Here is a 14,226-nt window from a genome sequence, read left to right as displayed (position 1 = left end):
ACTGAAGAAACAGTTCCTAAAAAGATGAATAGTACCATTTTAGCAGAAATAATTAAAAATTTATACAACTGTTGTGAGGAAACCTTTGAGAGCAGAAAGTTTGAAGCATATTAGCGCTATAAAAACCAGAGAAACAGCAACATTAAGGCTTCTGCATAACAAAAAGTAAAATATACCCCTGACACAAAGGTATTGCAAGAACATAGAGCCCGTGTGTTGCCTACCCATCCAGTCCTGCCCCCGCAACTAATATACCAGTGACTCAGTTGCAAAGGTGTTGGGCATCTTGCCCACATGTTAGCCAATTAGAGCCCTTAATTCCCATCTAAGAGTCTCAGCCCATTGTGAGTTAACCCGCGGTGGGAGAAGCACATGTCAATCAGCCAGCATGGCAGGCTTCCTGACGCAGCCCTGTGATGGGCAGCTGGGAAGGAAAGGTCCCTCCTAAATGAATTTTCTCAGCCCACCAGAGGTCTCCCTCTGCCATACCTGAGCCCCCAGGTTTTCCTCCATTGCCCCGTCTGTACTGCGTTACCTCCCTCTCTGCAGGCCTCCAGCGGTGAAGGCCTCAGTGTAATACTAAACATTGGTCACACTGCCAATGTGTCACCGGGTTCCACATTAAGCAGAGGTTCACCTGCACATCTGCCAATGTGGTATACTGCATCCACTGTACCCGGTGTGGCTTCCTCTACATTGGGGAAACCAAGCGGAGGCTTGGAGACCGCTTTGCAGAACACCTCCGCTCAGTTCGCAACAAACAACTGCACCTCCCAGTCGCAAACCATTTCCACTCCCCCTCCCATGCTTTAGATGACATGTCCATCATGGGCCTCCTGCAGTGCCACAATGATGCCACCCGAAGGTTGCAGGAACAGCAACTCATATTCCGCCTGGGAACCCTGCAGCCTAATGGTATCAATGTGGACTTCACCAGTTTCAAAATCTCCCCTTCCCCCACCGCATCCCTAAACCAGCCCAGTTCGTCCCCTCCCCCCACTGCACCACACAACCAGCCCAGCTCTTCCCCTCCACCCACTGCATCCCAAAACCAGTCCAACCTGTCTCTGCCTCCCTAACCGGTTCTTCCTCTCATCCATCCCTTCCTCCCACCCCAAGCCGCACCCCCAGCTACCTACTAACCTCATCCCACCTCCTTGACCTGTCCGTCTTCCCTGGACTGACCTATCCCCTCTCTACCTCCCCACCTATACTCTCTCCACCTATCTTCTTTACTCTCCATCTTCGGTCCGCCTCCCCCTCTCTCCCTATTTATTCCAGTTCCCTCCCCCCATCCCCCTCTCTGATGAAGGGTCTAGGCCCGAAACGTCAGCTTTTGTGCTCCTGAGATGCTGCTGGGCCTGCTGTGTTCATCCAGCCTCACATTTTATTATTCCCTTTGTATGCCAGTCCTGCCATCTCAGGAATCAGTCTGGTAAACATTCACTGCACTCCCTCTGTCGCCAGAACATCCTTCCTCAGATAAGAAAATGAAAACTGCACTCAGTACTCCAGGTTTAGCCTTACTAATTGCTTCTGTACAATTGGTGCAATACATCCCTACTCTTACACTCAAATCCTCTCACTTTGAAAGCCAACATCCATTTGCTTTCTTCATTACCTGCTGTACATGCACACTTACTTTCAGCAACTCATCTCCCCCTTTCCCCAATTTATTACCATCCAAATAGTAATGCTTTTGCTATCAAACCTCACATATATCCATACTATATTCCCTCCCATCCAGCTTTGTATCAGCTGCAAACTTGGAGGTGTTACATTTAGTTCCCTCATGTAAATCATTAATACACATTGTGGGCAGCTGGATCCGTCCCTGTGTCAATCCACTATTCACTGCCTGCCTCTTGGAAAAAGACCACTTTATTCCGACACTCTGTTTCCCATCTGCCAATCACTTTTCTATCCATGTCAGCACACAAACCCAACTCCCATGTGTTTTAATTTGAGGTCTTGCCATACTAATGGCACTGGATCCAAAGCCTTTTGAAAGTTCAAGTAAACCACATTCACGAGCTCCCCATTATCGCTGTACTGCTGACATCCTCAAACAAATTTCAGTAGATTTGTCAAGCATGTTTTCCCTTTCATAGATCCAGGCTGACTCTGTTTGATTTGTCACTGTTTCCCAGCTCTAGCATTTTCTTCACTACTGATGTCAGGCTAACAAGTCTACAGCCCCCCTACTGACCCCAAGCTAAACGGTCCATAGCTCCACTACTGATGTCTGGCTATCCGGTCTATAGGAGAAAATGACTGGAGATGCTGGAATCTGCACTGAAAACGAACAATGCCAGAGATCACAGTGGGTCAGACAGCATCCCCATGGAGAGAGAGCAAGGTAACATTTCAAGTCCAGATGACTCTTCATTAGAGCTGAAGTGAAGTGTGGAGGAGACAGAATTTATGCTATAGCTTGGGAAGTGAGGAGGATTGGATTCGGTCGGGGAGTGTAGTGGGTAGGGAGCAGAAGCAGAAAAGATTTTGACTGTTCAGATTAAGTGATCAGAATGTGAGAATGGCAGAACAATGGTGCATCTCCTGCCTGACTTGAAATGACAGACAGTGCCACTGGGATGGGGGGAGGGGAGGGAATGTAACAAGCTGAAAGGAAAGAGAAGAAATGGTTCACAATTTGAAGGTGTTGACTTCAATATTAAGTTCAGAAGGCTGTAAAGTGCCTAGTCTGATGGTGACAGCCATGTTGTGGAGGTGCCGGTGTTTGGGCTGGGATGGACAAAGTCAGAAGTCACATGACACTAGGTTATAGTCCAACAGATATTGCACCACCTGTGGTTACTTGGGAAGGGGCTGCGGGGAGGGGATGGTGTTGGTGGCTGTGGAATGGACTAGGGTGTCCCAGATGGACAGTCCCTGCAAAATGCAGACAGGGGGAGTGAGGAGATGATGTGTTTGGTGGTGGGATTCTGGTGGAGTTGTCTGAAATGGAAGAGAATGATCCTTTGAATGCGGAGCCTGGGGGGATGATAAGTGAGGACAAGGGGAACCTGATTGTGCTGTTATGAGTGATGGGAAGGGGCAGAAGCACGGGTGATAGTTCAGATGTTGTTGAGGGCCCTGTCAATAATAGTGGGTGGTCATGGGAGAAGCAATCCACGTAAGCGTGCTGTTTTGAAAGGTGGCATCATCCAAACAGATGTGATGTAAGTGAAGGAACTGGGACAACGTGACAGAGTCCTTGCAGGACATGGGGTGTGAGGAGCTGTAGTGAAGGTAGCTTTGGGAGTCAGTGGTTTTGTAGCTGACTCTTGATCCTTTTCTCATTGGATCTGTTCCAGAGTATATACAATCTTGAAAGAGGACCACCAATGCATCTAGGATTTAATGGCCTTGAACCCTATCAATTTCCTCAACACTTCCCTACGAATACTGATTTCTGCAGACAGACCAAACCAAGAGAATTGGCAGTGGGCAATTTATTCCCCAAAATGGAGACAGTGAGGACAAGGAAAGGAAGGGAAATGTTGGAAATGGACAATGCAAAAATTATGGAGGGGTCCAAATTGGAGGCAAAATAAATGAAGTTTTCAAGTTCCTGGTGGGACATGGAGTGGCACCAAAGCAGGTGTTGATGTACCAGGAAAAGAGCTGTGGGGGGGATCCAATGTAAGGCTGCAACAAGGATTGTTCCACATACCCAACAAACAGGCAGACTTAACTGGGGCCATGTGGGTCCCCATAGCCACTCCTTTGACTTGGCAGAAGTGAGACGAATTAAAGGAGAAATTGTTCAGTGAGAGAACAAGTTAAGCCAGGTGGCAGAGTGAGGTGTTGAATGGGGAGTGTTATTTGCGTCTGGTTGAGGAAGAAGCTGAGAACTCTCAGACCATCCCAGTGGGGAATGGAGGTATGGAGGGATTGGAAATCCATGCCGAACAGGAAGCAGTTCAGGCCAGGGAACTGGAAATTGTCAATAGGGCAGAGGGCATCAGAGGAATTGTGGATGTAGGTACACAAGGTCTGGACAACTAGAGACAGGACGGAGTCAAGGTAGAAGGAAATGAGCTCAGTGGGGCAGGCACAGGCTGACACAATGGGTCTACCAGGGCAGAGATAATGGGAACTGCAGATGCTGGAGAATCCAAGATAACAAAGTGTGAAACTGGATGAACACAGCAGGCCAAGCAACATCTCAGGAGCACAAAAGCTGACTTTTGAAGGGTCTAGGCCCGAAACGTCAGCTTTTGTGCTCCTGAGATGCTGCTTGGCCTGCTGTGTTCATCCAGCTTCACTCTTTGTTATCTTGGAGTCTACCAGGGCAGTCTGGTTTGTGGGTTTTGGGAAGGAGGTATAAGAGGGCTGCCTGGGGTTTGGAAACTACTAGATTGGCAGCAGTGGGGGGGGAAGATCTCGAGAGGTAATGAGGTTGAGGTTGTAGACTCACTCAGCGAGCTGGTGTTTTTGATTGCAGACGTTTATTGCTGGGTAACATCGTCAGTGTGCCTCCGATGAAGCGTCAGTGTTCTGTCCTGCTTGTTATTTATATGCTTCGGTTGGCTGCGATGGTTGCCGTTACTTCCGGTTCTGTTTTTCAGTGGTTTGCATATCAGGTCCAGTTCAATGTGTTTGTTGATGGAGTCCTGTTTGGAATGCCAGACCTCCGGGAATTCCCTAGCATGTCTCTGTTTGGCTTGTGCTATTATGGATGTGTTGTCCCAGTCGAATGCACATCCTTCTTTGTCCATGTGTATCGAGACCAGTGAGAACTGGTCATGTCTCTTGGTGGCTAGTTGGTGTTCATGTATCCATATTGTCAGCTGCCTTCCAGTTTGGCCTATGTAATGTTTCTCACAATTGTGCTTTTTGGTATCCATTCTTTTAAAAACTCAGTATAAGTGCTCCTGTTCTGCTTTGCTCAATTCTAGATTGCTGCAGAGTGATGTGGCCTGTTTGAATAATGCCCTGATGCAGCTCAAAAACTGTAATGATAGCGAGGTCAGTGACAGTCCTGGTAACAATGGCTTGATGTTCAGATGTGGAGTCATGGTCCACGGGACGGCAGGAAGAAGTGTCTGAGAAGTGGCGTTGAGTCTCCGCTAGCACCAGATTGCAGCAGCACTAACTCTGTTTGCCAGTTTGATAACAAAGTTAGGGTTGGACCTGAGAGAGCCAAGTGTGGTAATTTCAGAAGGGGACAGGTTAGAGTAAGTGAGAGGAGCTGAGAAATTGAGATGGCCAAAGTCATACTTGCAGTTTTTAATGAAGACACCGAGGGCTGTTAGAGGCCAGGGAAGGGGTCCAAGTGGAGGGTGCATACTGGAGGCAGGTGAAAGGACCAGTGGAACGCGGGTTAAGGTCCTGCCCAAAGAAGTGATTGCAGAGACGGAGGCAATGGAAAAACAGTTCAGCATCGTGATGAGACCAAAATACATGAAAAGGCATGAAGCTGAGTCCTTTGCCAAGGATAGTACATCCAGCCTCAGAGAGGGGAAGGTCAGGAGGTACGGTGAGCATACAGCAAGGGTAAGGATTGGGGGATGTGGCCTCAGGGGGACAGAAAGCGATGGCATCTGAAGGCTGGGAAGGGGTGGAGCTAAGGAATGTTCCTCAGGATGCATGTAGGAGAACATAAGTTGATGGAGCTTGTGTGCCTTGATGTCCATAAGAAAGAGAAAAAGTCTTTTATTGAAGCAATGGATGAAGGCAAAGGATGAAGTGAAACCTGGCACTTTAAAGCCTTCTGAACTTAATATTAAATTCAACACTTTCAAACTGTGAACCATTTCTTCCCTTTCTTTTAGCTTGTTATATTCTATTATCCTGTCCTCTCTCCCCTCTCCCCAACCCAGTGGCACTGTCTGTCGTTTCAAGTCTGGCAGGAAACCATTGTTCTGCCATTCTCACATTTCCATCACTTAATCTGAACTATTAACATCTTTTATCCACCAGTGCTATACAGCCACAAACCACTCCCCCACGTTCCTCAAACTGTTGCATAAATGCTTCTTCCTCCACACTTCCCTTCAGCTCTGGAGAAGAGTTATCTAGACTTGAAACATTAGCTTTCTCTCTCCATGGTAACTGGTTTACAGGTCCCCTACTGATTCAGGCTAACCAGTCTATAACTCCCCTACCGATGTCAAGCTAACCATTTATATAACTCCCCTTCCAATGTCAGGCTAACCGGTCTATAGCTTACTGCTTTCAATCTTGATCCTTTTTCCATAGGAACTGTTCCAGAGTGTACAGAATCTTGAAAGAGGACCAGCAATGCATCCAGGATTTCTCGGGTCACTTCTGTAAGTACTCTGGGGTGTAGATTATCAGGCTCTGTGGATTTATTGGCCTTGAACTCTATCAATTTCCCCAACACTTCCCTACTAGTTCTGATTTCTGCAAACAGATCACACCACAAGAATCATATTCAATCTGTGTTAGAGTGGGAAATGTGCAGGTGTCTGTTTATCACCTCCAGGCAAAATTAAAGTATAGTCACCTGCAACTAAGCCCGAACCAGATCTTCAAAAGCGTAATTCTCTTCATCCAGCTACCAGACAGTGCATGTTTGCACCCCTTTCACCATATCCCTTCTATACTAGTTGTCAGTCACTCACCTTGTGTGGTAATGGTGGCAAATACCAATGCTCCTGCTGCAGAAGCTCTGACTTCAGACTCTGAGTCACTGAGCAGCTCCACTAGGATTGGAATCACCTCCTCTTTGCACACTTTGTTTTTCCCCTCCAAGGGCACACTGAATGAAAAAGGAAAGTCATCATGTAGGCAGCAAAATTGATTTATTACTTTCATTTACACCAAAGTGACAAAGTGAGAAGGGCAAGGAATTGATGGCTGCTATGCTGTTGACATGCGGGTAGGAGGAGTGAGTAGAACAGCTAATGAAGACACCCAGAGCGAAAGACTACTAATGGTAATGGAGGAGAAATATAAATGCCGAATAGGTGTTAACGGTAAATATGAATGGTGGAAGAAATCTGGCTTGCATTGGACTTTGCTAGAGGAACAGGGCTACCACCTTCAAGATCAATATTGAGTTAAACAATATTGTTGAAAATGAGCACTGTCCTTCATTTTCATGACAACCTCTTCACCCAGTGTTTTGTTTGCATGGATTGGCTCTCAGCAGAAGTGACCTATTTTCTACCATTCACATCTACCATTAACACCCTCTTTTTCATCTGCATCCTTCCTCTTCCACCATTAGCACTTGCTTTGTCTTTTGCTCCAGGCACTTCCACCAGCTGTTCTTCTTGGTCTTCCTATCCCTTTGGCACTAGCATTGAAACCATCGTATGCCAGATCCCTTCACTTCTGAAAAAGAGACATATTAGATTTGAAACATTATCTTTGTTTCTCTGTCCACAGCTCCTGCCAGATCTGGTAAGTTTCTCTAGCACTTTGCTTTTACTTTAGCTCTCTAGCATCTGCAGTATTTTGTTTTTACATAATAAAAGTAATTTGCCCTATCTTAAAAGGGATTGTGGGACATAGTTAATCTCCATCCATTCAATGTCACGTTAGCAGCATTTTAAAGTCTCCTACATGTTATCCAAATACCCTGGGCTTCTACTTGATCTTCCTGTTTGTTCTTCTTGCCCCTCTCCTCCACCCCCTCAACCTTCTACAGGCCTCAAAACTTTTGCAATTCCAGTCCTTTGAGTTCTGATGAAAGATGAACAAGCTGAAATGTTAATTCTGTTTCTCTCCACAGATTCTGCCTGACCTGATGAGTTTTGTTGTAGGCAGCTTGTACTTCCTAACGGGGGGGCGAGCCAGTGGTCGGAATAGATGTTAGGGGGCTTTTGTGCGATGTTGGAATATGATGGAGAGTGTGCATCAAGTTTTTCTGAAAAACACTGGATGTTAAAGGTGAATGAGATGGAGGAGAGGAATGCTGGCCTGACATCACTGTGGGTATGAAGCCATCCAGATGCATGCTAAGGGGACACTGGGAAGGAATAATGGTAGATGCTGTGGTACTTTCCTAGATAATCACTTCTGATACTCTGTGATATTTGCCACCTCTACAAGAAAGTGGTACAGGTTTGTTTCAGGTACTTCATACCACCCATCCTCCTTCGTCTTTGGTCTGTCTTGGGCCTACCTGGTGACTGGTGGTGGAGGATACACCATCATAGAGCAGCTAAAGAGGAGGCACTGTACTTGGGTAACAAGCTAGTTAATCACACTTACACTAACTGCAAATTTGTTTGGTCAGGCTTTGTTACTAGGACCTTGGGGAGGGAAATACAAATACATCTGCCCCCTCTGAAAGCCACAGTAGAGCTTCTTATCACCATCTACAGACTGTGTGGCCTCAATAGAATGGGTGGAGATAATGTAACAATAGCATTAACTCCTTCAGAGCCACAGAATTAAGCATCAGTGCCAGGTATGTTGTTCCTCAAATATGGCTGTACTGCAGGAAAAAGCTTAATGTTTTCATATAGTTTGTCAAAGTCATCTGACCCAACTGCACTGACCACGGTTCCAATTACCACATCCCATCACTCACAGACAATCAACCTTCATCAGGACTCAAACCTAACATCCTTGCTTTATTCCACCCTCACAGTCTTAGCAATATTGTGAACCTCACCCCCATAACTTACCATATGCATACACTGGCGGCTATTCAACCACAACAGCTTCATTACCTGAACTAATTGTATGACACACACTGTCCATTTACTTCAAAGAGTCCCTACAGTGTGGGAGCAGGCCATTCAGCCCATCAAGTCACACTGACACCTCTGAACAGCATCCCACCCAGATCCACTCCCCCACCCTACTCTATCCCTGAAACTTTGCATTTCTCATGGCCTATCCACCCAACCTGCACATCTCTGGACTGTGGAAGGAAACCCTGACAGACACAGGAAGAATGTGTAAACTCCACACGGATAGTTGTCTGAGAGTCGAACTGAACCCGGGTCTCTGGCACTGTGAGGCAGCAGTGCTAACCACTGACCCCCAATGCTGCCCCAAAGAACTGAAGAGTGATCTCAGACAGCAAACATTGAGCTTCCTCTATGTGTATAAGGCCTGTAAATAACGAGTCAGTGTTAGAATGAACACAGACTCTGGTGGAGTCATTTAAAAGTCAAACCAGCTCTCTATCAGCCCACGACAAAGATAGAATACTTGTAGTTGGCCAACTGGGAGATGCAGAAAGTACCATTGTCTCCAAACTGGGAGAAAACTAGGCACATAAAAGTTCATAGCCACAGTCACCTTCACCATCATTGGCAATGCCGTCGTCTCTCTGCCTTGAGGCCAGTGATGGTAGAGTTCAGTGAGGACATCCTAACAGAAATACACATTTCTCACAATGAGGTTTGGGAAAAATAATTGCTTGCTGAATGCCCTCATCAGCTCTCACCTCCTACTGAAAGCCCTTCGCTCTTCTTCATCTATTTTCCAAATGTTTGTTCTCCTTTGTGAGACCTATTTCAAACTTCATTGTTCTGTTATCCAAGGGGGATGTATATGCACCAAGGGATGGAAGGGCAAATATTTCACAGAAGAGTCAAATAGATTTCCCTCAATATCCAGCTGCTGTGCGGCATTGTGTAGTGTACATTGGAACGTAGCATAACATTCCAGGTCAATGTCCAGTGCTCTGGCAGCAGTCACAGTGCCTTTATTCTGAGCAGTCCACTACATTTGTGCCAATGCAGTAAAATAGAGGGTGGCCACTGAGCAACTAGGGCTATTTGCTGACTTGTATGGCTCATCTCCAGAGCCAATGCTCACGTGTGCAGCATGCAAACAATGAAAGCCATGCTGCAAATGTAAGACAGCAAACCCATCGCTGTGGTGACAGAACACTGTCGGGACAACTCAGGGAGTCCTGGATTAGTCAGCAGTAAGAGTGTGTGGGAATACAGCCTCACCAGTACAGTCTGTGCTAACACCTGGACGGTGATGGAATAGATAACATGTAGGAGGTGGAAACAGAGAAAAAACAGGAAGAAGTAGAGGTAACTGACAGGTTGTCCGTGGACTACACATCTGACTACAATATGCAGAAAAGCAACAGTTGCTCTCCATTCACTACCAGCCTCATAGCTCACCTTCCCTATGTTTGTGACCATAATAATATCTACTTGGTCACAATGCAAACATCAAAGTCAACACAAAATAAACACTCCAAACTAAATTTACAGAGAATGAAATCCCATCACATTGCTTCGTAAAGTTAACCAGTCATCCTTACGCACTTCCTTAGTGCCTGAGCTTTCTTCTGAGGTCTGATGCCCCTAATCCAATGCTGAGCTGCAGGACCCTGAAAAAGGAGACAGCGAACAGATTGGGAGGGTGGACTCCAGCAGCTCACACCGCATTATCTCATTGCACCGTGCCAATATCAGCAACAGAGGTCAGGACCGGGTGGTTGGTACCAACAGCAAGGGCACTGGAGGACTGCATAGTACAGATGAGAGAAAGAACATGGTCAGCCTGAAAGATGGCATCAGCTTTGTTATACAGGAGGCACTGGCATTCTCTCAGCCCATGCAGAAAAAACAGTCAAATTTAGAAATGATGCATACTGGTCTCATATACTTCAGAATGAAGGATTGTTATACCAGTGTGTTCATTTCTAGATATTCTTCTTTTTCTTTTACCGTTTTTCTGCCCTATGCAAGGGCAGTACTTAAGCATTCCAAATAATCTGTTGGAGAAGAGGTGGATCGCTGTGATGCCCTGTGTGCCTCCTTGAACAATGGCATCTGCAACCACCTTTGTGACAAGCTGAGCTTCAGGCCCGTTAATAGAAGCTGTTTGTGCTGCAACAGAAGCTTTGAGGCAGGTCACATGAAGCTGCCTCATGCTGGCTTTGACAGTGTGCTGTTGCCAAATTCCCGCTGCCTGCTACTTTGTGCGATGAATATGTGCAGCAGGTGTTAAACCTGTTGTCAAGTGAGTGCACAGCTCAGCAGGCAGCCCAGGTTTCTGGGACACCAGCTAAAGCAAGCCGCCACCATTCACTGGCGAGGTGTGACCTGGCTGAGGCAGGGCCTGTGATTGTGTGGGAAGAGAGATTGAAAAGGAGGAACAGTGAATGATGGGGAACAGGGTGACAGCATGTTCTGGGGTTCACTGACAATGCCTTGGATGCTTTGATGGAGGATGGGGCGTGATGTGTTTACACGTCTGACCTAACCACTGAAGAGGGAGCAAAGATACCTTTGCTACCCTTCTCTCAGCATTACAAAGCCGTCACTTTACCTGAAAGCTGCATCCACATGATACTGCCTCATCAGAGCCAGCTCTCAGAGTGAACAGAACCTCTGACAATCCTGAATAGATCTGTCAGCCAAGGCTCCCTGATTGGGCCAGAATAACAGGCCCAATCAGCGAACTCATATTATATTAGGCCCAGCTGGCCTACCTCATTACAATCACTACAGTTACCACAAAGGACTTGTCTTCTCAACCTTTCCCCTCAACTACAGTATGGAGACCCTCAGGCTAACATCACCGCCAGCTATCACTGTCTAATGGGACAGCAGCCCCATGGTTTAGTAGGACTATAACAGCTTTACCTTTTATCTATACAAGTCTTTAAGCTCCACACAAGGCTTTTCCCTTTCTACTTCATCTAACTAGAATCAACATTTTCTTCTATTTATCTAGTTTCCCCTTAAATACATCCCTTCAATTTGCTCAATGATGGCGTTTGATCCAACTTACACATTCTAACCACACTCTAGTTCAGTTTCTCCTCAATTCTCTATTGGAATGATAATCACTGTCTAATATTTAAGGCTTCTAGCCCTGTTCTCCCTAAAAGTGAAGAATCCTCGTAACTAATAGAATTTTAAACCAATTTCTCCATAATATATTCCACTTAATATTCTAAATCCATCAGGTTTAGATAATTCAGTCATAATTAATTTAATATAAAACACACTGATACTGAGGGATTAATTATCTCTGGTAACACACAGGTTAATGTGTTCAGCGAAAGTTCATTTGTGCACCATTTTAATACAGTGAGGAATAATTTTCAATGCATTAAGAATAGAATATCAAAGGATATTAAATCCTTCAGCATATATCTGTCTAGTTCCGTGCTTACCACCAAGCCTGATGAATATATTTGTTTCCTCATTTTTACACCTGTTCTGATGGTACCCTGTTGTGTTAATAGGTGACAGTTTAAAAATTTCAGTGGCCATTCTGCAACTTGCTGTCAAAAATGCCACATTTAACACCGGCATCTGGCTTTAGTAATTTGCGCATACAACTCAGGTTCATCACTGAATGTTCGGCAGGCTGCAACAATGCTCAGAGCAAGCCCTTCAGCGAGTCAGCATTTGGGTAAGAACCCTTGGTAATAGATTCAGCCAAAACAATCACAAAAAATCCCTAAGCCTTACATAGCTCCTTTAAAGGACACTTTGTAGAGCATAATTAAAAATAATAGGTACTGAGCCAAGACAAATAGTACAAAAGTGGACAAAATGCTAAATCAAAGCCTTTCATCTCAAGGATAGCACTAAAGCATGGGAAATGGAGAGGGAGGCAGTTTGAAGAAGGGGGTGATCCTGGTCAGGCAATTATTATTTTACAGTAGCCCACCCCACTGAAACGCTAAAGCAAAATTCACCTGGATTTTTGTTCAAATGGAACTATTCTCTAAACTTTAATTTATTCTAAAATGGACAAAGAGCTGCAATGGACTTTGAAGATTTAGAAAAAAAGCAAGAAAACACAAATCAAATTTGAGTTGGAAGATACGAAGATAGCAAGATTCCTCACTGACGGATGAGATACTCCATGCTTTTTATTCCAACCATAAAGTGGACAAGAACTCACCCTGGACTGAGATTTAACAGTCTTGATGTGAGAATTAAATTGATCTTTCGAAACCGATTAGTACTTGCAGCACGTTAGTGAATTCATTTTAAACTTTATTTATTTTCCAGTTAAACAGTACCAATTTAATTGTGTTGAAAGTGATTACTCAAGTGAGACAAATGAAAGGTATTTCTGAGAGCTCCAGGTTGCTGATGAAGTATTTATCCAGGAACACAATGCATCCAGGTTACTACCCTTGGCATTTGTTCGATGTTCAATACATGTGGTTGTATATATTCACTAATGATATAAAGCACTAGCCCCAAAATCAACCACAAGCTTAAAATGCTTCCTGTGTAAACCTTCCAGAGAGACTTTCATTGAATAGCTGTGGGGAGGGGATAGAGGGAAGGAGAGGGAGGGAAGCAGTAATAGGAACAACTACAATGAGAGCTGAGGTATTGTTGACTTGGATGAAGGGTCATAGTCATGCAATCAGTCATCAGGGAGGCTGTGAAAAGTTGGGAAGAGGCAAAACATGATGCCAAATGGGTTCCTTGTGACAGCAAACATGGATAGGATGGGCCAAATGGCCTGTTTCCAAACCGTTATATTCTATGGCACTAATATTAACCTAGCCTGATTCATTGGCAGCTGATGAACTTCGATTCCTTCACCCCTACCCCCACCAACACAGGTTACTTTTTAAAGACTTCAGTAGTGAGTATTTGAATGAGGTAATAATGTATGCACAATCTGATCTCATAATTTCCAATAGGCAGGTTAGGTTAAAATTAGGACCAATACATCAAATGTAGTTGAGTTTTGATGATGACCATTTATATGGTAATGTATCAAAGCAGAAAGTTTGCATGTCACCTGATGTCAATGAGAGCTCGTGCAGCCAGACTCCTGATGGTAGCAGAACTATGACTGAGCTTGGTCTTCAGCACTGATATGCCCTCAGCGTCCAGGGCCTGCTTAGTGTCCACCAGCAAACAGAAGTGTAGTGTCTTCAAAATCAACTCCTGAATCTCGTCCAGCTCTGTTCGCAGCTTCATAATCAGATCAGGCATCAGGCCAGCATATACAATTGCAGCAGCACCTGGAGGAAGAGTTTGAGGCATGTGTTTAGATGACATTAGTTCAGTTCTGTAATGAAGGTAGGAATCCAACTTGCACAGCAGTGCCTAATAGGACAGAGGGTCAAGGGATGAGATCAAACTCCTGACCAATGTCCTTTCATCCCTGCAGTAAGTGTAGAGGCCAGGACACTGAGACTTTTGGTACTTCAGTTGTGCAAAGCTACAGAAACTGGAGAATGTAAGACACAGAGGAGCCGAAGTGGGACAGCTGGAAATTTTATGGGTAAATACATTGAGTGGTAATAATTTTTACATTCTCACAAACTATACAAACTGT

At 45.1% G+C, this 14,226-nt stretch overlaps 1 protein-coding gene across 1 annotated transcript in view; it reads right to left on the bottom strand.

Annotated features, from left to right (window-relative positions):
• Window positions 1-14,226, bottom strand: part of rsph14 (radial spoke head 14 homolog) — a 631,180-nt gene that overhangs the window by 27,197 nt on the left and 589,757 nt on the right. The window contains exons 4-5 of the mRNA XM_048555903.2: window positions 13,684-13,909; window positions 6,594-6,730 (exon numbers count right to left, since the gene is read on the bottom strand). Of these exons, the coding sequence (XP_048411860.2) occupies window positions 6,594-6,730; window positions 13,684-13,909 (363 nt within the window). The remainder of the gene's footprint in view (window positions 1-6,593; window positions 6,731-13,683; window positions 13,910-14,226) is intronic.

The sequence above is a fragment of the Stegostoma tigrinum genome, chromosome 26 (genome assembly GCF_030684315.1).
Source record: "Stegostoma tigrinum isolate sSteTig4 chromosome 26, sSteTig4.hap1, whole genome shotgun sequence".
Classification (NCBI taxonomy): domain Eukaryota; kingdom Metazoa; phylum Chordata; class Chondrichthyes; order Orectolobiformes; family Stegostomatidae; genus Stegostoma; species Stegostoma tigrinum.
This window is presented reverse-complemented; position numbering and strand designations above follow the sequence as displayed.